General features: G+C 58.5%; 1 protein-coding gene across 1 annotated transcript; it reads right to left on the bottom strand.

The window, feature by feature from the left end:
* Positions 1-581: 581 nt before the first annotated feature.
* On the bottom strand, positions 582-24,857 carry LOC128840303 (uncharacterized). The gene is made up of 20 exons (XM_054034132.1): positions 24,366-24,857; positions 23,914-24,017; positions 21,391-21,545; positions 20,622-20,790; positions 20,171-20,294; positions 16,329-16,438; positions 14,881-15,095; positions 14,382-14,490; positions 14,042-14,245; positions 13,846-13,912; positions 9,090-9,536; positions 6,329-6,432; positions 5,815-5,969; positions 5,217-5,385; positions 4,772-4,895; positions 4,412-4,530; positions 3,417-3,634; positions 2,834-2,942; positions 2,020-2,223; positions 582-1,604 (listed from the first exon to the last, which is right to left on the bottom strand). Exons 1-20 carry the CDS (start codon positions 24,735-24,737, stop codon positions 1,532-1,534), a joined length of 3,351 nt encoding a protein of 1,116 aa, XP_053890107.1. The 5' UTR covers positions 24,738-24,857; the 3' UTR covers positions 582-1,531.
* Between the last annotated feature and the right edge of the window lie 225 nt (positions 24,858-25,082).

The raw sequence follows: 25,082 nt of genomic DNA, 5'->3' as shown, positions 1-25,082 counted from the left end.
CAGCCAGGTAGACGCCAGGGGAGAAATATATAAGCAACTTGGGGACTCAGGAGGACTGGGGCACTGTTTCCAGGGTCTAGGCAGCTGAAGTCCCACTGCTCAAGAAGAGTGTCAGAAATGGGGTATAACCCTGGGAGACCCTGCGCAGGGACAGGGATCAGACCCAGACAGGGGGCTGAGCAGCATGTGGGATCCAGCAGTTGGAGCCCATCACAACAAACCAGTGCCCATTTGGAAACCAGGATTGGACCAGTTTGTGACCCCAGGGTGTTAGCAGGTGGCTCTCCCACCTGGCTACTTAACATAGGAAACACACGCTGCATACAGTCCATACAAACCCCAGTCTTGGACCATTGCAGTCAGTACTACTTCAGGAGGAAGAGCATCCCATTGATTCCTCAGCATGGCTTCTGGTCAGCTGATATTGCTATGGCAGGGGGAGTGTCACCAGATGGCGCTGTCACACATAGCCTTACAAGTTATTTTCCCCAGCATTGAGTCTTTGAAGCCACACTGTATCATTGTTGGTTTTGTGATGTACTTATTTTCTTTCCAGATATGCTGCTGTTGCAAGCAGCAAGAGAATTTGCTCTTTGCTTTAATCTTTTTAAACCGCATCAGTTCTGGGGGGCAGAGCAGCTCCCAGGGAACTGGGCATGGGTGTTTGGGTGGAGTTTACAGAAAGAAGGGATTGTCTGCAGTGCTGTTTGTGTCCACCTCTGTTCCAGGACTGGTGCATATAGCGCAGGGGATAAACAAGCTACACTAAGAAAATATCCACTGATTCTGTCTCACTTACTTCTCCTCTGATAGGAAACCAATGAGCTGAGGGGCAGCAATATTAAATAGGTGCATTTCAACAGAGGTCAAACAAAAGGCTTTCCATGTCAAAACCCTTCCTAGCAAAGGGGATTTTCCATGCAGCTAGTGGATATGGAGAAAGGTTAAGTATACAGAATAAAACACTGTCACGTTAATATGTGCTAAGCAAATTGATTCAAAGTCCAATCTACCAATTCTGCTCCAGCATTTGCCATGTGATGAGCCATGTGTAAATCAATTGTGAAAAGCACTGCAAGAAGGTCAGTTCCACGGTAGTATTGGATACGTGCCAGAAAGAGTTAATTATGCCAGCTCTCTAAGGGTTTACAGTCAGTCTAGTGGGAAGAAATGTCTCCCCTCTTCATCCTGTGGCAAACGAACACCAAAAAACTAAAAATCCAAGCTGTAGAATCCTAGATAAAAAGGACCCTTTCAAGATTTTGCTTCTGTGATAAAAAGCTGGTTGTCTGGTTCTATATCTATCTAGTTCGGGAGTGGGGCCTATCATGCTAGTATCTGAGCCTCCCACACATTAATAGATTTATTCCCATAACCCCCATGGGGCAGGGAAGCATCATTAGCCCCACTTTACAGATGGGGAAATTGAGAACCAAGCAATGAAGTGACACGCCCCAAATCACACAGGGAGCCAGGATTTGAAGTCAGGTCTCCAGCGTCCCAGTCCAGTGCCTGACACAAGAGCCTGTATTTAGAATTTGGTTTCCTTGGTTCCCCTGGCTTCTTTCCTCAGTTCCTCTTTCTTGCTCCTTTTCTTTCTTGCTCTGAAAACAAAGGGAGAAGAGAAGAACAAAAGCACCAAACAGCTGGATCATTAAAAATAACAATTAATCATTAATGACTCTTTGTCCTTTCATCCAAGACTTGTGTAAAGTATTTAAGATCTGTCCTTCTATCCATCCCCATATAGACCTCCTAGATAGCAAGCTATCCATCCATCGCCATGCACACACACACACACACACACACCCCTAGTCATCCCAAACACTCCAGCTATCTATCCAGCCGTCCTCATACACACCACCCCTCTATCCATCCACACACACTGCATCCATCTATCTATCATACATTCACACACCTGTGTCCATGTACACACACTCTCATGTTCGCGCACATACACTCATGCTCAGACACACACAATCCTGCCCTCAGCCCTCACACAGTGCCCATCATACCCACCTGTCCTCCACCTGCTTCATCGTGTTGGCTAGTGGGACCCCCAAGGTCTCTGGTAAGCAATTGACCAGGATGCCAGCTGTGATGGGCACTGCCCCGAACAGGAGCAGGGGCAGGAAGGAGACAAAGGCCTGGGTCATCTGCATCATGGGGGCTGCCACCGCTCCCAGCCGGGCCATCATGTTGGTGACCCCCAGCCCTGTCTGCCTGGGGACAAGGGGAAGCCACAGAGAATTGAGCAATCCCATTAAGGCTGGATACTTTATACAAATGAGCAGATGGTCTAATTTGCATATTTTATGAATAAATGACTGTTTATTTGCATAACCCCCTGGCAGTCAAATCTATTCATTCCCACTCCAGACCCATCAGTTCTAAGCTCCACCTCCCCTCCCTCCATCAAGATCCGCCCCAGGCACAGTTCCAGGGCTCCCCCAATGGGACACTGAAGCAGCCGCTTGAGACCCCAGGTGGGGGAAGCTGAAATCAGGAGTGTCCCAGCCAAATGGGGAGGCTCAGCAGGATCTGCCCCAGCAGGACCAGAGGGCACAGACAAGCGGAAACACCCACAGAGCTCAGCAATGTCCCAGCTGAGGAGGGACTGGAACAGCTAGCTGAATGAGGGGGGAACCCCAGGGAGGGACATCTTGGACCTGAGCAATGGGACCCTTAGGCTGGGCCTCAGGGCATCATTCCTCACCATGCAGGGGTATTAGACTGAACATCCCAAGTCACTAGACTCCCAGCCCTGCTCCCTGCGCTTCAAGCAATGCTGCCTCCATTGATGCTATCCAGCAGAGGGCGCCGCCCCACTAACCTGATGACAGTTGGGTAGAGCTCAATGGTGTACAGGTAGGAACAGCTGTTGGAGGAGGAGAAGAGCCCTTTTCCCAGGACAGTCAGGGTAATCAGCAACACCTCCATGTCTAGGGGGAGAGAGGGGAAGAGGACCCAAAATGCATCAGGCTGAGAAGAGCCCCCACCCCAATGCGCTGTATCCCCTTTTGCTCTGGGGGTGCCTGTCACTAACTCAGAGACCCAGCATTGGGTGATGGGCAGCCCAGGACCAAACCCACCACGCTGGGGCTGCGTGGCGCCATAGCTGGGCTGGGGTACTGGTCACTTACCAGTCCCCTGGGCCACCTGTAGGGCTACTATCTCGGCCACTGGCCAAACCTCCTTCACACCACCAAAGCCACCCCAGCTTCCATCGCACCATCACTGGCTCAGTTTCCTGCACAGCAGGGAGGACGGGATACCAGGCTGGATGGGCCCATTGGTCTGATCTGAGATGGCAGGGAGTGGGGGCTACTGGGTCTGATCTGGGCTGGGCTGCATGCTGGTGAAGCCCAGGGCAGCGGGGAATGCTATGCCGACTTGGCCGAATGCCCTGGTCTCACCATGCGGCACGGGGATGCTGGCCAGGATGAAGAGTCCTCCCAGGACCAGGCAGGCAGACTGCGTGAGCCGGCGCCCCAGGCGGTTGACGACCACGGCCACCAGCATGCGGAAGGGAATGTCCACAGCGCCAAAGATCAGCTGCACCAGGTAGATGCTGATGCCCCTGAAGCGCTGTAGGTCCAGGGCCAGGTGGTAGAAAGAGAAGCTGTTGGAGAACCTGCCGTATGGGGCGGGGAGAACTGGGGTGAGGGGGGCTCAAATGGGGAGAGAGTCTGGCTGTCTCCCAGCCCCATTCTCGTCTGTTTGTCTCTCCCTCCCTCTTCCGTCTGTCTCCCCTTCATGTCTGTCTCTCCCCGTCCTCCGGTCTGTCTGGTTCTCCCTCCCCATTTCTGTCTGTCTTTGTCTCCAGATGCTCTGGGGTGGGGGGAGACTTTCCTGTTCACATGGGGGGATCCCCACAGGGTTTTGGTGACACCCACATTTACTTCCAGGGGGTTCCCCCACTGGAGAAACTCCCTGCCTAATTACAAACCCAAACACTTGGGGGCCAAAGCAAAGTTGAGCTTCCCGCATGCCTCCTCTTAGCTTAAGTCAGTGCTGTGGGGATAAACACTCTGCTCCCATCCTGGCCATGGAATCCTCTGGGGGGCTAAGCAGCATGGGGTCTAGAACTCAGATCCTCCAGCCAGCAGTACAGGAGCTCTGACACACAGCTGCCCCTAAGTCTCACCCCCTGCCATCTGAGCCCGAGGGGAATCCCCCTCCTCTGCTCCTAAGTCTCACCTTGTGCCATCTAAGCCCTGGGGAATCCCCCTCCTTGGCCAGCAGTATAGTGGCTCTGACACATAGCTCCCCAAAGCCTTGCCCCCTGCCATCTAAGCCCATGGGAATCCCACTCAACAGGAGACAATGGTGCAACCACACTCCCCAGTCAGTTCATCGCACTAGTATTGTTAGCCTGGGGGTACTGATGGGGGCAAGGGGAGCCCCTTACCAGGCCAGCATGAGGCAGCCGGTGACTCCACGCATGGGCGCTGTCCGGAACAGCTCCAGGGCAGAGCACTGGGAGGGCCCTGAGCTCTCTTCCTCCTGCTGCATCTCCAGCCGCAGTGTCTGGAGAGGGAGAGAAGGTTGGAGCTGAGAGCAGGATGGAGAAATCACACCTCTTCTCCAGAGGGGGAGATGGGCAGATCCAGGGAGAGAGAACCCTGGGGCTTGACACCCAGCCCTCCCCACCTCTAACCACTAGACCCCACTCCCCTCCCAGAGTCAGGCATAAAACCCAAGAGTTCTGACTCCCAGCCCCACCCCATCTCTTACTACTAGACCCCACAGGGTACCCTGTGCCCCTCACCTCCAGGGAGATGCCCTCCCCCTCCAGCTTCTCGCCGTTGATCCGGGCCACCCGTTGCAGGTTCCTCAGTGCCATCTCAGGCCTGTGGTTGATGAGTAGCCAGTGCACGGACTCTGGAATCCACCTGGGGGGGGGGTTGGACCGGGGCTCAGAGAGAGAGAGAGGAGGGCATGGTGCCGGCTGAAGACCAGGCACCCATGTCCCCAGGGCTCTGGGCAACAGATCTGGGATTTTGTGCTTCCCTGGCAGTTGGTCTTTCAGGGGAACAGGGCTGCAAGGTCTCCATTTGGACCAGATGACAGGCTACCGTGGGTGTGCCATGGGGTGTGGGCCCCCTCTGGGCTCCCAGACACAGAGTCCTACGGCTCCTGAGCCCATAATGCCATCCCTGCCTGGAGCCATGGCTCCCTGTGGATGTATGCCCCTCAGCCCCAAGGGCACCTACCAGCTGTAGAGGAAGAAGAGGAAGAAGGGCACCGAGGATGCCAGCTGCAGCTGGCGCCAGTCACGGATGGCGTATGCCAGTCCAGCCAGGAGCAGCTGGCCCAGCGTCAGGCTGCAGGCGAGGATGGTGGACACCATGGCCCGGAACCGGGATGGGATCCACTCCAGGGCTGGGGGTGATGGGTAGGGTGAGACGCGGCACCCTCCAACCTCACCCTGCCTGCCCAACCTTGGGGAGCAGGGCTCAACCCCGCACCCCTCTGTGCTGGGTGGGCCCAGGGTGGGGCAGTGGGGGGAGAGCTGTCCCCCATGCACCCACACATAGAGCCCACCCCCAGGACACCCTACACACTTCCCTCCCCTCCCCAAACAACCTCCGTCACATTTCCCTCTGCCACACAGCCCCCCAAAATCCCACACAGTCCCTCCCACACAAAGCCCCCCATCATAGCTCCCCCACAACCCACACCACCAGCCCCCCCCCAAACATCTCCCCTTACATGTCCCCCACTCTTCACACATCCCCAATCCCCCACCCCCAACCTCCACACTCGGCCCCCTCATGCCAGCTCCCCGTCCCCAGGCCCTCCCCCACTCACTCAGGCTGCTGCCGTTGAGGATGGAGCCCGAGGTACCCATGCCGTTGAAGAAGCGGAAGGCGCAGTAGGCTGCCAGGTTGGGGGCGAAGGCAGCACCGGTGCCCATCACACCCACCTGCAGCAGGGACCAGAGCAGCATTGCCCGGCGCCCTAGTCTGCAGCAGGGGAGACACCACCATGGGAGAAAGGGGGGATACGGGCTGGATGGGTCCATGGGGCTGATCTGGGGGGGCAGATGGGGGGATACTAGGCTGGATGGGCCATGGGGCTGATGTGTGAGGGGGTCCCAGCTGGATTGGCCCATGGGGCTGATGTGGGAGGGAGATAACAGGCTGGATGGGTCCATGGGGCTGATGTGGGAGGGAGATAACAGGCTGGATGGGTCCATGGGGCTGATGTGGGAGGGAGATAACAGGCTGGATGGGTCCATGGGGCTGATGGAGCGGAATACCAGGCTGGATGAGCCCATGGGGTGATCTAGAGGGGAAGGGAGGGGGGATACGGTTTTACTCACCTATCCGCCAGGCCCCCGTAGACCAGTGCTCCCACCAGCACCCCCGCCATGTAGATGGACTGGGCAAAATCCTTGAGAGCGCGCTGGCCACAGACCAGGTGCCACTGGGGAGGAGTGTGGAGAGGGGTGTGAATCCAGGGGTGCCCCATGGCACTCTGCACTGCTGGGCAAAGGGCTGACTGCATAGTCAGATGGGCTTCAGGGACACAGCTGGCACAAAGGGTCAGGAACCACACCTATGTCTCCTCTGCCCACCTGAGCTACCTGAGCCCTGGCTAGTAGCTGTACCCTGGCAGCACCTAGAGGCCAGGGCCCTGCTGTGCCAGGCATATGTCCAGCTGAGCCTCCCACATCAGTCTGTGCCCAGCTGTGCCACCCACACACACTTGTGCTGCCCATGCCTGTCTATGACAGGAATCCCCAACTGTGCCATCCATGCCCACCTGAGCCCACCTCCGTCCTCTGAGCTCCCCCCATTCCACCTAAGCCTCATCTGAGCCCAACTCTGGTCTCCAAACCACAGCACCCTCCTGTGCCATCCAAAGCCACTGATGGCTTCTGAGTGCCCCTTTGTGCCCCTTCCCCATTTGCCACTGGGCCATCTGAGCTCACCTGCACCCACCTGGACCCACTTGGTCAGAGCCCTGCTGGGCCATCCCAGCTGTTCCTTCTGTCCATCCCCACCAGTGCCAGCCCAGCTGCCCATCCCCACCAGTGCCACCCCTGCAGTTCCTGCTGTCCACATCCACCTGTGCCACCCCTGCTGTCCACCCCCACCTGTGCCATCCCAGCTGCCCATGCTGTCCATGCCCATCTGTGCCACCCAAAACCTTCCTTGCATGCCCACCTGTAGCTCCCATGCCCACCTGAGCCCTGTGACCCTCACACCTTTTGCCCAAGCCTGCCAGCACCCATGCCCTTTAAATGCCCTCTGTCCCTTTTATGCCCTGCTGATTCCACCACACTCCCGTGTACCACTCATTGCTGCCAACAAAACCCTTATCCCCGCCTTGGCGTGGCGCTGTCCACGCAGCCAGGATTGGAGCTGAGATTCCACAGCCCCGCACAAGGGCTGGGGGGACAGGACAGCGTCCCTCCTCCCCTGCCAAATCTGGGGTCTGGAATGATGGGTGGGGCCGGGACCAGGGGCTCATGTGTTGTTCCAAGCGGGTTACTGTGTAACCCAGCTGGCATGGGGCAGCTGGCAGCATGACATGTCACGGGTGCGCTAAGAACAGGAGAAGGGATTGGCACAGGATCCGCGCCAAGGAAAACACCAGGACTGTCATCCATTATCCCGGCTCTCAGAGGGGTGACTCAGGCTGAATTTCTGCCACAGCAGGCCCCTGTGGGCTGGCAGGAGGGGCACAGAGGCACAGGCCCTTGGGTAGCGCCAGGAGGGGTGATGCCAAGGCAGAGGTGCCATCTTTTGGGGAGGGATATTAAGCTTCCCGCTCCTTGTGCGGTTAGATTCATAGATTCTAGGACTGGAAGGGAGCTCGAGAGGTCATCGAGTCCAGTCCCCTGCCCGCATGGCAGGACCAAATACTGTCTAGACCATCCCTGATAGACATTTATCTAACCTACTCTTAAATATCTCCAGAGATGGAGATTCCACAACCTCCCTAGGCAATTTATTCCAGTGTTTAACCCCCCTGACAGTTAGGAACTTTTTCCTAATGTTCAACCTAGACCTCCCTTGCTGCAATTTAAGCCCATTGCTTCTTGTTCTATCCTTAGAGGCTAAGGTGAACAAGTTTTTTCCCTCCTCATGACCCCCTTTTAGTGGTGACTGGCCAGTGCCCACCCTGTAGAGCAGAACTGAGCCCGGGCGCTGCTCCTTGGCACACCAGCCCCTGCTGAGCCCCCCCCCCCCATTCCCTGCAGCACAGCACCCCCTAGCACTGTGCTGGGGTACTGGAGTCAGCACGGCCTGCGAGGAGGCAGTGCCCCCTACTAGGTCCCCCCACCCGGCTCCCTGAAGCACAGAGCCTCTTGGTGCCACGCTGAGGCCAGCACCAATTCAGAGGGGAGAGTGCCCCCTGCTGAGCCACCCAGCTGGCTCCCTGTGGCACGGCGTCCCCTACTGCTGGGGTCAGCACTGAGAGCACCCCCTAGGGAGCCACTCCCCTTCTCCCTGCAGCAGCACAATCAGTGCAGACTCCACAGGAATAGCAGCCCCTAGTGAGCCCCCAGCCTGGCTCCCCAGAGAAGCTGGGCACTCCGTCAAGGTCTCCAATCCAACTACTGAACTAGCTGGGCCTTGCTTAGGTGATGAAACCTCTGAGAGGGCATCTCAGGGTCTCACTGAGTCATCATGGAGCTTGGCCAACCAGGCAGCCTCCAGGCTAGCTCCTTCCACCTCCAGCTGTCTCAGAAGCCCCGCCCTGGGTCACCTCCTGGCTGGCATTGACTGTGGTTCAGGCCCAGGGGAGAACTTCCAGAGGACATGAAGCTAAGCCACAGCCCGATAGCCCCACTGCTTGTTAGATAACGCTTTGCCACCAAACTGATCCAACAGCCCCCTACATCGAGCACAGTCTGTATGCCCCCAAGAGGAAGGAGAGCCAGAGATGCCATGTACTCCAGTAGGCACCTTGCTATGCCAGTCTAATGCATGAGACAGGCTCAGATACTATGGGTGAGAGCACAAAACCGATGGGGACATAGATAGATGGGTCGGTGAATGGATAGGTGGATGGATAGATAACCAGCCAGGTCCCCGCTCCCCTAGAATGATCCCTCACGCTCCGCTCTGTACCTCCGTGATGATGGTGGAGTTGAAGACACTCCTGTCGTACGTCCACCCATCCAGGCAGGGCTCAGTGGCATTGGTGCTGGTGCCATTGGGGGCCAGAAGCTGCCACTGTGGGGTGCTGAACCGCAGGCACCTGTCTGGCTCCTGGTTGCCATCCATAGGAATGTAGATCTTCAGCAGGTCTCCAGTCACCTCTGTGGTGTCATTGTCTCCCGCCGGAATGTAGCACCAATGCCTGGGGACAGCAGCTGTGAAGTTCTGCAGGAAATTATGGGAGGCCACCATGAGGAGAGGGAGGAAGACCAGGATGACAAGGATGGTTTGGAAGAAGCCCATACGTTGCTCCTTCTCCGATTGGACACGAGGGGGCATGGAGGCTGTGAGGAAACCTCTTCCTGACTGCCTGGTTGCTCTTCTTCTCCAGCGCCCCTGACTCGTATAGCAGTCAGTCTATGTTCTCTAGCCCAGCCTTTGGCCCTGGTAAATCTTTGACCAGCATCAAGGGCAGAGTCAGGTGGGAGGCTGAGAATGTGGAGGAAGTGGGAAAGGGAACAAGGTCCAGCAGAGGACATATTTCTCAGAAGCATTACTCATCTACTAAGGTGCTGGGGGGATGGGCAAGTAGCCGGGTCACGAAATGGTAAATGGGACACAGACCCTTTACTCTCTAGGGGGTGCTCGCAGCAATCCAGTCCCAGGGCGGGGTGCTGGCTTGGTAGGGGCAGTGGGGAATGGGATACTGGGGCATTTCCTTCTAGGGCTTGGGTTCTGATTTGCCCCTGTGACTGATAGTCATTCCCAGGTGATGGCTCACATGATCGGAAGCTGTGGAATCCACTGAGTCCCGCTCCAGTTCCCCCATGTCACGGACGCTTCTGAGAGCATGCAGCATTAATGAGCCACAGAGACCCAATGGGCAACAGACAGGAACGTTGTGTTTGGTGGGAGAGGATTTAACCAGAATGGGAGCAGACCCCCATCGCAGCCTTCCCCCTGCCTGGCACTGAATTTTGTGGGTGGGTAGAGCCTAGAGACCTGGATTGAGAATGAGCGAGGTCCTGTACCAGGCGCGGCACAGACCCGAGCTGAGATCAGGGCCCCATTGTGCCGGGTCCTCCACACACCCCAACCCAGATCAGGGCCCCATTGTGCCAGGTCCATCACAGACCACAACCGAGATCAGGGCCCCCATCATGTTGCATGGACACACAGTGAAAGATAGTCCCGGTCTAGAAGACCTGACTATCCAAACAGATTATTCTCCCTGTGACGGGTTGGACCCCCCCTCCAGGATGCCACCTGATGAGCTGGAGTTCCACTGAGCCCGCCCGTTCCACCAGCCTGGGCTTCCTCAACCTGTCCTTGCTGTGCCAGGCCCTTAAGTCTTCTCCAGCACACACACAGGTGAGGCCACACCCAGCTGCAGACACAGACTGAAATCAGCTCTGTGGGAGGATTCAGCTCAGGACTTTATCCAGCACTCAAGTGCACACCTCCTTTGGGGTGTAAACCCAAAATCAGATTGTCTTTCATTGTATAGAGAGATCTGTACAGCCTAAGCTCATAAATTCGCCCCCTCCCTCAATGTGGAGGGAGATATGCACAGCTTCCCTCCCCCCGATATGAATTGCACAAACTGGGTTTTGAAATAAAAGTTTATTAACTACAAAAGGTAAATTTTAAGTGATAATAAGGGATAGCAAACAGAACAAAGCAGATTACTTTAGTAAATAAACAAAAACACAAACTGAGCTTAACACACTAGATGGGTAGGATATAAATTAGCAAATTCTTACCCTGAGTGATAAATAGGCTGGCAAATTCTTTAGGCACAAGTTGCTTTGGCTTTCCCAGGCTTTCATACACAGTCTAAAAATCCTTCTAGCCTGTGACCATCACTTCCCACAGTTCAGTCTTTGTTCCTCAGGAGTTTCCAGGTGTGTTGTTGTAGAGAGAGTGAGGTCCCCTCATAATGTCATTTCCCCCCTTTTATATCTTCTCCCCACTTGCTGGAAAGCTCCTTTGCTGTGACCTGGGTCAAACAGTTCCCATTGTGTAGTGCTATCTCTGAGAGGTTTCTATTGTACGCAGTTCCTGGGGTAAGCCTTGTGCTTGTGTGTATTTTCTCAATAAGCCATTAACATTGTTTGGCCTTTTTACTGTTGTACCTGAAAGGCTGCTTGTAGGTGTTCTCAACCTCAGGATATGTTTCAGTAACACATACATAGCCAAGCTTCAGAACTCACATATGACGATAGAACATACAATCCAACGAGATATTACTGTCTGGCGGATCAAGACTTTTAGAACGATACCTCACACGGCATACTTTGTACAAGACATATCCTAATTACATGACAGTGGTGAATATTGGAGTGCCAGGGTGTCACTCTGGGCACCCCACATCAGTGGCCCCTTTTGTTCAAGGCGTTGCCCTATCGGCCAGCCCACATGCTGCTGAACAGCTGGGGCTCTGTTCCTGTGTGGTAGGCCATCGCCACTTCGCTTCTGTCAGGGCTCTGCTCTGCTTTGCATCCACAGCACTCAGCTGGCCGTGTCATCTCTCCAGCTGGCAACCCTGGGGGTGGGCAGTGTGGTATCTCTGTGGGCAGGGGGCACCTCCTACACCCCCAGGAGGGATCGGGGCCAGGAATGCCCCTGCAGGCACCAGCCCAAGGAGATCTTCCAGTCCAGGGCCAGCCCCATAGCAAACTTGGGAGATCATCTAAAATCACCCTGGATAAAACCCACATGCACTTCTCACCTCTCCCTGCAACCTAAACTGTGGGTCTGTTGATCTATCACTGCACATCCCTCTTCTCTGCCCCACCCCAGCCATTGGGGCACCCATCTCTGCCCCTCCAACCACCCATCCCTGGGGTGCCCCCAATCTACCCCTCCCTAGCCCTACACCTGTCCACCAGCTCTCGGCAGCCCTGCCACCCCACATAGATTGGTGATTACTGTCTGGGATGATCAGAACAGGAGACTCACCTGGTATCCAGGGATAGATTGTCCCCTCCAGTCGTCCCCCTAGGGGATCTCATTTCCTACCACAGCACAGGGGTAACACGGGTGTGCTTATATCACCAGACACCCCTCTCCCTTCTGCTAGTAGCCAGCACTTGACCCACTTCTTTAGGGTGTGGAAACTGCTATGTATATGGTTCCCAGCACCCCTGCAGGAGCCTGCCTGCTTCTGACCCCCATCACCCCCATGTGGGGAGATTGTGGTGCATCATGGGAAAATGCAGTCTATCCTGGGAGCCCAGGTGCATTGAGTGCATGAGGCACCCAAACTACATCACCCATGATGCACCAGTCAGGGATTCCCAAGATGCATTCCCTTCCCATCTAAAAGGGGGGAGACCATGGTGCATCATGGGAGATGTAGTCCGGCCAGGGCACCCATCTCACAGAGAAGACAGGAGCAGGAGGCTGCCAAACTACATCTCCCATGAGGCACTGCAGTGGCATTTCAGAATCAAAATACTTAGATTTTTGCCGAAAATATCAACACTTTCTGGTGGGAGAAACATGCCCCCACCCCTGTTTCCAGAGGAGCTCCAGCCCTGACTCCATGGGGTGGTTGGTGTGCAGGGATCAGGGACATGGAGCAAGGCGAATTTCTTAGTGTGGCTGAGTACATTTCTTAGTACATTTACAAAATGTACAGAAGGCCACAGGAACGAGTGCAGGAAATCTCACCTAGGCACCCCCACACACACACACATCCTGTCCCTGCTGCCTGGGGGCTGGTACCCCACATAGAGGGGTCACTCCAAACTCCAGCCCCATTGGTGAATGTTACAGTTTGGATCCAGCCGCCACACCTCCTGTACAGTCTCGCTGAGTTGCCTAGCTGCCCCCCAGTCCCTTGCACCTAATGGGGAGCCCTCAACACCTTCAGAGCCCCAAGGCCCTTCGCCCCACTCTGCTCAATTTGCCCCAAAAGGGGTCAGAGCATCAGTTCGGCCGCAGGATCCAATCCAAGCCCAGCTTGGTAGTGGCTCATCAGCAGCTATGAAATCTGTTGGCTGGGTCACAGCTCGCAGTAGGACAGAAACCTGCATGGCATGAACCATCATTGCTGGCTGGACGGGCCACAGACGCTGAGCTCCCCTCCCCCAGTAGGGAGGGTCACTTTAGAGGGGTGGGTGTCAGGCCAATACACACAACCAGAGGGAGCCAGTTCACAGTCCTGCCAGGCCAGAGGAGGGGTAGGTGTCAGGCCAATACACACCACCCGCGGGAGACAGTTTAAAGCCCCACCTGGCTGGAGGGAGGGGCGGGTGTCAGGCCAATATTCACCACCAGAGAAAGCCAGTTCACAGCCCCACCAGGCCGAAGGAAGGAGCGAGTGTTAGGCCAATACATACCACTGGGGGGAGCCAGTTGACAGCCCTGCCAGGCCGGAGGGAGGGGCGGGCGTCAGGCTAATATACACCAGCAAGGGAAGCCAGTACAGTCACACCTGGCAAAGTTGTTCAGGGAGGTGTCTCCCTGCTCTGTCCATGCCCCACAGGCTGCCTGCATGTGTGGCGTAGGGTCCCCCGCTAGGGAGCAGCTCAGTGGCACAACTCAGACTCCCCTGCCTCCCACCCCATTTGCCCTGTCTCTTTAAGGGGGCTGATTCCTAAGCTGCAAAGGGAGCAGAAGGTGGCTCCTCCCTTCACGTGGGCCTTTTGGTGCAGCCTCCACCTGTGCATTGGGGGGGGCCATGACTGGGGGCTTTGGGGGCAGGGAAGGCTGCTCAGATCCTGGTTGAGTGGACAATGTGAGCCATGGTCTCCCCGGCGATCGCCTCCTCGCCTTTCCTCCTGGCTCTGGAACAAAAGAGGGAGGGAGTGAAAAGGATGGAAAGGGCAGGTGGGAAGGGATTGACGGGGAAGGAAAAGAGGTTTGCAGGGGGAAAGGGCAGCGGGAGATGTACCCCAGCAGCCCGTGACTCACACCTGTCCTCCACCTCTTCTATGGTGTCCAGCAGGGGGACGTTGTGCATCTCTGGCAGGAAGCAGGCGGCGATGCCGGACACGATGGGAGCCACCCCGAATATCACCAGCGGCAAGAAGGGAAATTGCTGCCCGGCCACCAGCACCACCGGGGCCACCATGCCGCCCAGACGAGCCATCACGGTGGTGAAGCCAGTGCCTGTCTGCCTGCCAGACACAGTGCGCTGTGAGAGACTCGTAACAATAACAGCACGCCCCACACAGAGATGCAGCCGCCCCTGAGGAGAGGCGCAGGGGCTGTTTATACGATCACAGAGATGGGGAATCCCAGTCCTGATTTTACCTGACAGCAGTTGGGAAGAGCTCTCCCCCATACAGGTAGGAGCAGACAGAGGAGGCAGCCAGGCATCCTTTTCCCAGCACTACCAGAGCCAGTCGCACCATCAGCATCTCTGGAGGGGAGAGATGGGGATGTGGAACTGGCCTTCCCGGAGATCACAAAGCCTAGTGCACGTTTCAGTCACTGCAGTCCCACAGCACAGCTGCCACATGAGCCATGCAAATAATCACGACAGCTGACTCCCAGCTGCCCACCCCATTCCAATCATCAGACCCCACTCCCCTTCCAGGACTGGGGATAGAACCCAGGAATCCTGACTCACAGCCCCACCCTCCCACTCTAACCCCCGAGCCATCTCTCCTGAAGATCACGGGACAGGAGACTCTTGGGAGAGCCATGTCACAAGGGCTTCCCCCACTTCCCAGCTCAGTGGGACCAACCTGGCTCCCATCACTGCTGGAGGTTGAGTGGGCTGAGAACCTGGGGTTCGGGGGCTCCTTACCTCTGGGCACAGGGATGTTCCCCAGGAGAAAGATGCCGGCCAGGATGAGGGAACTGGCCTGGATGGCTCGGCGTCCAAAGTAGCTCAGGGCCAGGGCACAGGCCATCTTGGCCAGGATGTCAATGGCCCCGAAGAATGTCTGCACCAGGAAGATGTCCAGGCCAAAGGCTGACAGGTCCATGGAGAGCCCAAAGTAGGCCAGGTTGGTGGAGAAGCTGCAGAGCAAAGCGGAGATGGGTCAGAGGGCAGGACTCACAGGTGACATGGAGAGCTCAGCGAGGTTGTGACAGAAGGGGTATACACAACCCATCCATCCTCCTAGATACATCTGTGTCCATCCCTCCCGCCGTCCATCCCCCTAGATACATCTGTGTCCACACCTCCCACCGTCCATCCCCCTAGATACATCTGTGTCCATCTCTCCCCCGTCCATCCCCCTAGATACATCTGTGCCCATCCCTCCCCCGTCCATCCCCCTAGATACATCTGTGCCCATCCCTCCCCCCGTCCATCCCCCTAGATACATCTGTGTCCATCCCTCCCCCGTCCATCCCGTAGATACATCTGTGTCCATCCCTCCTCCGTCCATCCCCCTAGATACATCTGTGTCCACACCTCCCACCGTCCATCCCCCTAGATACATCTGTGTCCATCTCTCCCCCGTCCATCCCCCTAGATACATCTGTGCCCATCCCTCCCCCGTCCATCCCCCTAGATACATCTGTGCCCATCCCTCCCCCCGTCCATCCCCCTAGATACATCTGTGTCCATCCCTCCCCCGTCCATCCCGTAGATACATCTGTGTCCATCCCTCCTCCGTCCATCCCCCTAGATACATCTGTGTCCACCCCTCCCCCGTCCATCCCCCTAGATACATCTGTGCCCATCCCTCCCCCCGTCCATCCCCCTAGATACATCTGTGTCCACCCCTCCCCCATCCATCCTCCTAGATACGTCTGTGTCCATCCCTCCCCCGTCCATCCCCCTAGATACATCTGTGTCCATCCCTCCCCCGTCCATCCTCACAAATGTGTCCCTCTGTCCATCCTTCCACCCTTCCTCAGAGATTTAGCTATGTTCATCCATCCATCCATCCACCCATCCTCGCAGAGGTAACTGAGTCCCTCAGACCCTCCATCCCCTACTTAGATCCAGGAAGATGTATCTGTGTCCATCCATCCTCATTACTAAATCCTAGATGTTGGACTATCTGTCCATCCTTCCCTCTCCCCATGGATCCTCTTCTCCTTTTCTGTCTATCACCACAGCTGACCTTCTATCCAGTTCCAACTCTACCCCTCCACCCAGCACCATCTAGCCATGCCCCGATAGGTACCCTTATCCCGTGGTGGATGTTTGGCTCTGTCCATCCCCTCCGGGAAGCGGGAGGTTCACTCCCTGGTGCTGGAGGCTCTGAGCCGCAGGCTGGCCAGGCAGAGGGCCCTTACCTGACACTCATGAGGCAGCAGGAGATGCGTCTCATGGCCGGCGTGCGGAAGAGGCCCAGGCAGGAGCAGGTGCTTTTCCTAGTGGGGCTGCCCCCCACCTTCTCCAACATCTAGGAGAGAGAAGGTGGCTCAGCAATGCCCTGACCGCTCAGGGCCCCAGGCGAGGAGGAGGCTGGACACGGACTTGCCCCTTCCCTTGGCCCCACTGGCCCAGCCCAGGACCTAGCCAGCTCCAGAGCCCCACCCCCCATCTTGCCCTAACTGGGAGCCTCACAGGGCTGAGGCTGGGGAGCAGGAGCTCAGCATGAGACCCTGACCGTGGCCTCTGGCCTTGGTGTCTGCCCAGGGAGCCTGGCCACTGGGAGAAGGTAACAGGGGGAGGGCAAATCCCAGCCCTGAATGTTGGGAGAGGGCCAGCCTCAGAGCAACAGATTGAGGGATGGAGGGACGGACGGCTGTGTGTGGGGAGGGCGAGATGGACGGCTGTGTGTGGGGAGGGCGGAATGGACAGGTGTGTGTGGGGAGGGCAGGATGGACAGGTGTGTGTGGGGAGGGCAGGATGGATGGCTGTGTGTGGGGAGGGCAGGATGGACAGGTGTGTGTGGGGAGGGAGGGATGGATGGCTGTGTGTGGGGAGGGAGGGATGGACGTGTGGGGGTGGAGGGAGGGACAGACGGCTGTGTGTGGGGAGGGAGGTATGGACGTGGTCGGGGGAGGGAGGGACGGACGGCTGTGTGTGGGGAGGGCGAGATGGACGGCTGTGTGTGGGGAGGTCGGGATGGACAGGTGTGTGTGGGGAGGGAGGGATGGATGGCTGTGTGTGGGGAGGGAGGGATGGACAGGTGTGTGTGGGGAGGGAGGGACGGACGGCTGTGTGTGGGGAGGGAGGTATGGACGTGGTCGGGGAAGGGAGGAACAGATGGCTGTGTGTGGGGAGGGAGAGATGGACGGCTGTGTGTGGGGAGGGAGTGATGGAAGGACGGACGGGCCGGAGGGAGGGAGGCATAGGCACCAACTTTTTCCAGCACCGGTGGGTGCTCAACCCCTGCCCGCCGCTGGCCCCGCCCCGAATCCACCCCTGCCCCACCCCCATTCCAACCCCTTCCCCAAAATCCCCGCCCCAACTCCGCCCCCTCCCTGCCCCATGGGACTCCTTCCCCAAATCCCTGCCTCAGCCCTGGCTCTTTCCCCAAGAGCACCGCGTTCCCACTCCTCCCCTCTCCCTCCCAGCACTTGCCACCGTGAAACAGCTGTTTCGTGGCGGCGAGCACTGGGAGCTAGAGGGAGAAGCGGAGCCGTGGCGCGCTCAGGGGAGGAGGCGGAGGTGAGCTGAGGCGGGGCAGGGAGCTGCTGGTGGGTGCAGAGCACCCACCAATTTTTCACTGTGGGTGCTCCAGCCCGGGAGCACCCACGGAGTTGGCGCCTATGGAGGGAGGGACATGTGTGTGTGGGGAGGGAGAGAGGGATAGATGAGTGTGTGGGGGGGGAGGGAGGTATGGACATGTGTGTGTGATGGAGGGTGGGTGTGTGTGGGAGGGAGAGATGGATGGGTGTGTCCGGGGAGGGAGGGATCGACGGGTGTGTGTGAGAGGGAGAGATGGATGGGTGTGTGTGGGGAGGGAGGGACAGAGGGATGCACGAGTGTGTGTGGTGGAAGGGAGGTATGGACGTGTGTGTGTGATGGAGGGATGGATGGGTGTGTGTGGGAGGGAGAGATGGATGGGTGTGTCCAGGGAGGGAGGGATCGACGGGTGTGTGTGGGAGGGAGAGATGGACGGTGTGTAGGGAGAGATCGAAGGGTGTGTGTGGGAATGAAAGAATGGATGGGGGTGTGTGGGGAGGGAGGGCTGAATGGGTGTGTATGGGGAGGGAGGGACAGAGGGATGGCCAAGTGTGTGTGGGTGAAGGGAGGTATGGACGTGTGTGTGTGAGGGAGAGATGGATGGGTGTGCGCAGGGAGGGAAGGATGGATGGGTGTGTGTGGGAGGGAGAGATGGACGGTATGTAGGGAGGGATGGGCGGGTGTGTGTAGGAGGCAAAGATGGATGGGTATATGTGGGAATGAAAGAATGGATGGGTGTGTGTGGGGTGGGAGGGATGGATGGGTGTGCATGGAGAGGGAGGAACAGAGGGATGGACGGGGGTGTGGGAGAGAGGGATGGAAGCATGGATGGGTGTGTGGGGGAGGAAGGGACGGATGGGTGTGCATGGGGAGGGAGGGACAGAGGAATGGACGGATGTGTCTGGGGAGGGAGGAAGGGAGGGAGAGATGGATGGGTGTGTGTGGAGGGAAAGATGACGGTGTGTGTGGATAAGGAGGGATGGACGGATGTGTGTGGGGAGGGAGGGGTGGACGGGTGTGTATGAGGAGGGAGGGGTGGACGGATATGGTGGGGGAGGGATGGAGGACGGGTGTGTGTGGGGAGGGAGGGGTAGACGGGTGTGTATGAGGAGGGAGGGGTGGACAGGTGTGTGTGGGGAGGGAGGGATGGACGGATATGGTTGGGGAGGGACGGAGGACGGGTGTGTGTGGATAAGGAGGGATGGATGGGTGTGTGTGGGGAGGGAGGGGTGGACGGGTGTGTGTGGGGAGGGAGGGGTGGACAGGTGTGTGTGGGGAGGGAGGGGTGGACGGGTGTGTATGAGGAGGGAGGGGTGGACGGATATGGTGGGGGAGGGATGGAGGACGGGTGTGTGTGGGGAGGGAGGGGTAGACGGGTGTGTATGAGGAGGGAGGGGTGGACAGGTGTGTGTGGGGAGGGAGGGATGGACGGATATGGTTGGGGAGGGACGGAGGACGGGTGTGTGTGGATAAGGAGGGATGGATGGGTGTGTGTGGGGAGGGAGGGGTGGACGGGTGTGTGTGGGGAGGGAGGGGTGGACAGGTGTGTGTGGGGAGGGAGGGATGGACGGATATGGTGGGGGAGGGATGGAGGACGGGTGTGTGTGGATAAGGAGGGATGGATGGGTGTGTGTGGGGAGGGAGGGGTGGACGGGTGTGTGTGGGGAGGGAGGGGTGGACAGGTGTGTGTGGGGAGGGAGGGATGGACGGATATGGTGGGGGAGGGATGGAGGACGGGTGTGTGTGGATAAGGAGGGATGGATGGGTGTGTGTGGGGAGGGAGGGGTGGACGGGTGTGTGTGGGGAGGGAGGGGTGGACAGGTGTGTATGAGGAGGGAGGGGTGGACGGATATGGTGGGGGAGGGATGGAGGACGGGTGTGTGTGGATAAGGAGGGATGGATGGGTGTGTGTGGGGAGGGACGGAGGACAGGTGTGTGTGGGGAAGGAAGGATGGACGGATATGGTTGGGGAGGGACGGAGGACGGGTGTATGTGGGGAGGGAGGGATGGACGGGTGTGTGTGGGGAGGGAGGGATGGACGGATGTGTGTAGGGAGGGAGGGACAGACGTGTGTGTGGGAAGGGAGGGACAGAGGACAGGTGTGTGTGGGAAGGGAGGGACAGACATGTGTGTGCGCAGAACTAGATGGTTGGAGAGATTAAGTCCTTTCATCCCTAGTTTGGATCAGGGCCCTCGCCCTGCGTGATGTGCGCCTCTTGCCCTCATGCCTTTGCCCCCCCAGCTCCATGCCCCACAAAGGAACTTCCACTCCCTTCGCTGCCCCACTGTGTTTGTGGGGGGCAGGCTCCTCTCTGGACAAGACCCTGCCCCCTTTCGGCTTTCCCAGCTCCTGGTGCCATGCAGGTAAGGAGATGGGCCAGGTGCCGACCCCACTGGGGCATCCCCAAGGACCTCCCATCCCCCTCGCCAGGGCCAGCCCCAGCTGGGTATCAGGACTGGGACATGCTGTGACCCTGGGAGTCAAAGGGCATTGTCTCACCTCCAGGGAGATGCTGTCCCCACCCAGCTGCTTCCGGTTGATCCGGGCCACCCGTTGCAGGTTGCTCAGCGCCATCGCATGCCTGTGGTTAATGATGAGCCAGCGTGCGGACTCTGGGATCCACCTGGGGAGAGGAGGAGCCGGGACGCCACTCAGATGGGGCTGATCCCTGGGGGATCTCAAAGCACTTTTCTGTCATTTCTTCAGCTCCCTGTTTTATGGAGGGGGAAACTGCGACATGGGGGGGATGTAATTTGCCCCCACCAAGGACACAGAGTTAAGCAGTGGCCAGGCTGGGAATAGAACACAGTCTTCTCTCCTGCTCTCACCACTGGACCTCACTCCCCTCCCAAAGCAGAGAGTAGGACCCAGGAGTCCTGGCTCCCAGCCCCCTGCTCTCACTACTGGACCCCACTTCTCTCCAAGCCCCTTCTGGGGATGGGGGACTCACCAGGCGCAGAGGAAGAAGATGAAGAAGGGGGTGGAAATGGCCAGCTGCAGCCAGCGCCAGTCCCGGATGCTGTAGGCCAGGCCAGCCAGCACCACCTGGCCTGCCGTGCTGCAGTAACTCAGCCATGTCACCACCAGGGCACGGGACTTGGTGGGGACCCATTCCAGACCTGGGCAGGGGCAGAGAGATGAAACATCTGAGCTGGGGGGTGACTCCTGAGCTCCTTTCTCAGCCCAAGCCCCTCCCCACACCCATCACTCATGGGCCTCAGCCCAGGCCAGCCTTGGGGATGGGGAGGCTCGTTTTTGTGGTCCTTTCAGCCTCCCCACTTGAGCCTCCCACAATTAATGCCAGCCGAGATATTCCTGCTAGGAACTGGGCTGAGATACAGCAAAGTCATTGCATGCTATGCAATGGGACACTGGATGGGCAAGGTCCCTGGGCATCATTAACCTGGATTGGAGTTGGCGCCCCCTATGGTGAAGGGCCCCATACCCCATTCCTCACCCTCTTAGGCCAGCCAGTCCCTCCGCTTTGGAGCTGGATTGGAGCCAGGGTCCATTGGTGAGGAAAGGCCTCATATCCATCCCCCAAAGCCAGCCAGCTCCCACTCTAGGGCCAGATTGGAGACAGTGTCCAGTGGAGCAGAAAGCTCCATATCTTATCCCCCACAAGCCAGTTGGTCTCCCTGCCCTGAGGCTGGATTGTAGCTGGTGCACCCTAGAGGGGAAAGGCCCTGTCCCATTCCCCCTGCCCTGGGGATACTCACTGAGGCAGATGTAGTTGAGGAGGAAGCCAGACAGACCAACCCCACTCAGCAGGCGGAAGGCGCAGTAGGTGAGGAAGTCTGAGGACAAGGCAGCCCCAGTTCCCATGACAGCCATCAACAGCAGAGAACACAGCAGGATGACCCGTCGCCCAAACCTGCATCACAGGGGGGAGCATCCAGGGTAAGACCCCAGAGGAAGCCTCACAGCTCTCACATGTCAGACCGTTCACCTGCGGTACTCACTGCCACAGGAAACTGCAGCACTCTGTCAGGCATCTCTGATTGTTTGGAGTCAGTAACTGACGGATGATAATCACTGATCAACAGTAACCGCCCCAGCTCACTGATCATTACCGGTAAATAACTGATCATCAAAACAAGTGACCAGCACTTGATCATTGTTCATTGATAGCCGGTAACTTGTAACTGACGGAGCTTGGCCGTACACCCAATTCCCTGGCATTTCTCATTCTGTCTGCAACATGATAACCTTTGAGTGCTGTGACTGATCCAGCCCAGAATTTCAGGAAACGTTCCAGGCACCAATTGCTAAAACCAGGGGTGGGCAAACTACGGCTCCAGGGCTGCATCCGGCCCTTCAGACGTTTTAATCTGGCCCTCAAGCTCCTGCCAGGAAGCAGGGTCCAGGGCTTGCCCTGCTCCACGCGTGCCATAGCTCCACCTGGCTCCCAGAAGTAGCGGCATGTCCCCCCTACGGCTCCTACGCATAGGGGCAGCCAGGGGCTCCGCACGCTGCCCACGTCCCAAGCACAGCTCCTGCAGCTCCCGTTGGCCGGGAACCGCGGCCAATGGGAACTGCAGGGGCAGTGCCTGCAGACAGGGCAACACTCAGAGAAGCCTGCCCGCGCCTCCACGTAGGAGACGGAGCGGGGACATGCCGCTGCTTCCGGAAGTTGCTTGAGGTAAGCACTGCCTGGAGCCGGCCCCCAGGGGGCGGCACCTGGAGGGGGGCGGCGCGGTGCGGTGCTCCAGCTCCGGCCGCCGTGGAGAGCGGAGCCGCGGTGGGCTCGCCGCCCTCCCCCGGCGCTCTGGCCGCCGGGGAGAGCGGAGCCCCGGCCGGCTCGCCGCCGCCCTCCCCTGGGCGCTCTGGCCACCGGGGAGAGCGGAGCCCCGGCCGGGCTCTCCGCCCTACTCCCTGTGCTCTGGACGCCGGGGAGAGCGGAGCCCCGGCCGGGCTCTCCGCCCTCCTCCTGGCGCTCTGGCCGCCGGGGAGAGTGGAGCCCCGGCCGGGCTCTCTGCCCTCCTCCCGGGGCTCTGTCCGCCAGCGGCACCACAGCGGGCTCGGCGCCCTCCCCTGCCGCGCTCCGGGGGCGGGGGGCTTTTTTTGCCTGGGGCAAAAAAGCCAGAGCCGGCCCTGCCTGCCTCCCTGCCCCTCTCCCGGGCCCCAATCCCCTGCCCCAGCCTTGATCACTCTCCTGCTCTCGGTCCTAGCCCGGAGTACCCTCCTGCACCCCCAACCCCTCATTTCTGGCCCCACCCCAGAACCTGCACCCCCAACCAGAGCCCTCACCCTCTCCCACACCCCAACCCCCAATTTCGTGAGCATTCATGGCCCGCCATACAATTTCTATTCCCAGATGTGGCCCTTGGGCCAAATTGCCCATCCCTGGCTAAAACCCTATGGGGAATTTGGGCACAACTGGAAGAGGGAAATGGATGGTATCCGGAGCCCCAGCAGCATTTTAGCAGAGCCACAGCCTCAAGCACCCGAGATCAAAAAACTGGCTGAGGCCACCAATGAATGCACTAGCAGCATGACAACACTCCATCTCGGCTCTGCCCATCCTCCCAACAGAGTGTAAGGGGGGGGAAATGACATTTCCCAGACAAATAACAGTGGGGGGAGGGTAAATAAGGGAACGTGGGGGGGAAGAGGGTATGCCCACAGCCCCTGGCACTGGGGGACAACGGGTGACCCTGGCATGAGGGAGGCAGTAGGGGGCTTGCAGCGAGTCCCTGAACTAGAGGGGGCTGGATGCAGTAGAGGGAGCTGTGCAGGGGGATGGAGGGATGCACAGTGTGTACAAGTGCTGGGCCAACAGAAGCAGCAAAGCGTGGGACCCCCTTGTTAATAACCAGCCCTTGCTAACGCCTGTTGGCTGAGTGCCGAGCGCCGATCAGTGACGGACGTGTCTTCGCTGACAGCCGAGGTTGTCACCCACAACCCATGGTTAACAGGCAGTGGTGGAGAGCTGAGCATCACTAACCAGCCAGCGACAAGTGAGGAGTAAACCACTCGCAAGCGTAGGGTGCATCTCAACCCAGGGAGTGTTTCCATGCGTCATGGAATGACCGAGCATTGGACCATGCGTCTGAGCCAGGGTGGCAGGGGCGGGGGGGACACTGGGCTGGATGGGTCCATTGGTCTGATCCGGGGGGGGGAGTGGGTAGAGGGGATACCAGGCTGGATGGGCCCATTGGTCTGAGCCAGGGCAGCAGGAAGAGGGGATCTGAGCCAGGGTGGGGGACATTAGTTTCAGGGGGACACCCCCCGTCACCCACCTGTCCGAGAAGACTCCAAAAAGGAGGGCTCCAAGCAGCACCCCTGCCATGAACAGCGTCTGCGCCAGCGCCGGGAGGGGGCCCAGATCACACACCAGATCCCACTGGCAGACAGACGGACAGTCAGTGCCCACAGAGACGGGGTATGGCGCCCCCAGGGGGCCCCCTCCCAATCAGTGGCTTGATCTGAGGGACTGGAACTCCATAGCCATGTATCCCCCAGCACCCAACCTTCTCCCACACCCTTCTCTGGCCCCCTATCCAACTCTCCCCATCCTCTCTCTCCCCTACCGTCCTCCCAGTTCCCACCCCTCTTCATCTCCCACCTCCTCTCCCCTCTCTCCCCACAATCCCCACTCTATCCCATCCCCCTACGTGGGTCCCCCCTCCCTGCCCCCATCCCATGGCTCTGCCTTGGGGCAGCAGGGAAGAAGGGGGGCTATCAGCCATACCTCAGTGACGATGGTGGAGGAGAAGGTGCTGCGGTCGTAGTACCATCCGTCCCGGCAGGGTTCTGTCTCGCCTGCCCTGCCCAGCGAACTGTTGGATCTTGGATGCTGCCCATGGGTGCCCACCAAGCGACAGCACTGTTCTGGGCTCGGGACCAGGGAGAGCCCCCCACGAGCTGCAGTGGTGTTGCCCACCCAGCTGGCATTGGTGCCTGGTGGCGGAGGGCGGCACTGGCGCTCAGGGGAGGCGGCACTGAAGTTCTGCACCAGGTTGTGGCTGGCAATGAGAAGGGCAGGCGCGGTGAGCAGCAGAACACAGAGGAGCTGGAAGGGACCTGCACTGCCCACCTTCTCCAGGAGGTCTCCAAAGGCCATGGCTGGGGGGCGGCAGAGAACACCAGATGATGGGGGATATGGGCACAAGCCTCTCTTGGGGTGACTGCAGGGAGAGATGGGTGCCTCAAGGGAGAGACAGACACGGGCACCTGCAGGGAGTGATGGGCACAGGTTCCCTTAAGGAGCAGCTCTTCCCAGCTCCTGGCTGCCTTATATACTGAGCAGAGGGGAAGGTGGGGAGGGGGGTTAACGATTGACTCCTGTCATGTTATGCTGCTAACCCAGAGTGCCCTCCCCTCTTCTCCCCACAATTAGAGGCAGCTGTTAACAAGGAGGAAGCTGGCATGGAGGGAGGGGGAAGTGGGCACTGAAGACTGGGAACTG

The sequence above is a fragment of the Malaclemys terrapin genome, chromosome 7 (genome assembly GCF_027887155.1).
Source record: "Malaclemys terrapin pileata isolate rMalTer1 chromosome 7, rMalTer1.hap1, whole genome shotgun sequence".
Lineage (NCBI taxonomy): Eukaryota > Metazoa > Chordata > Testudines > Emydidae > Malaclemys > Malaclemys terrapin.
Note: the sequence above shows the minus strand (reverse complement) of the source record. Positions and strands in the feature narration are given on the sequence as shown.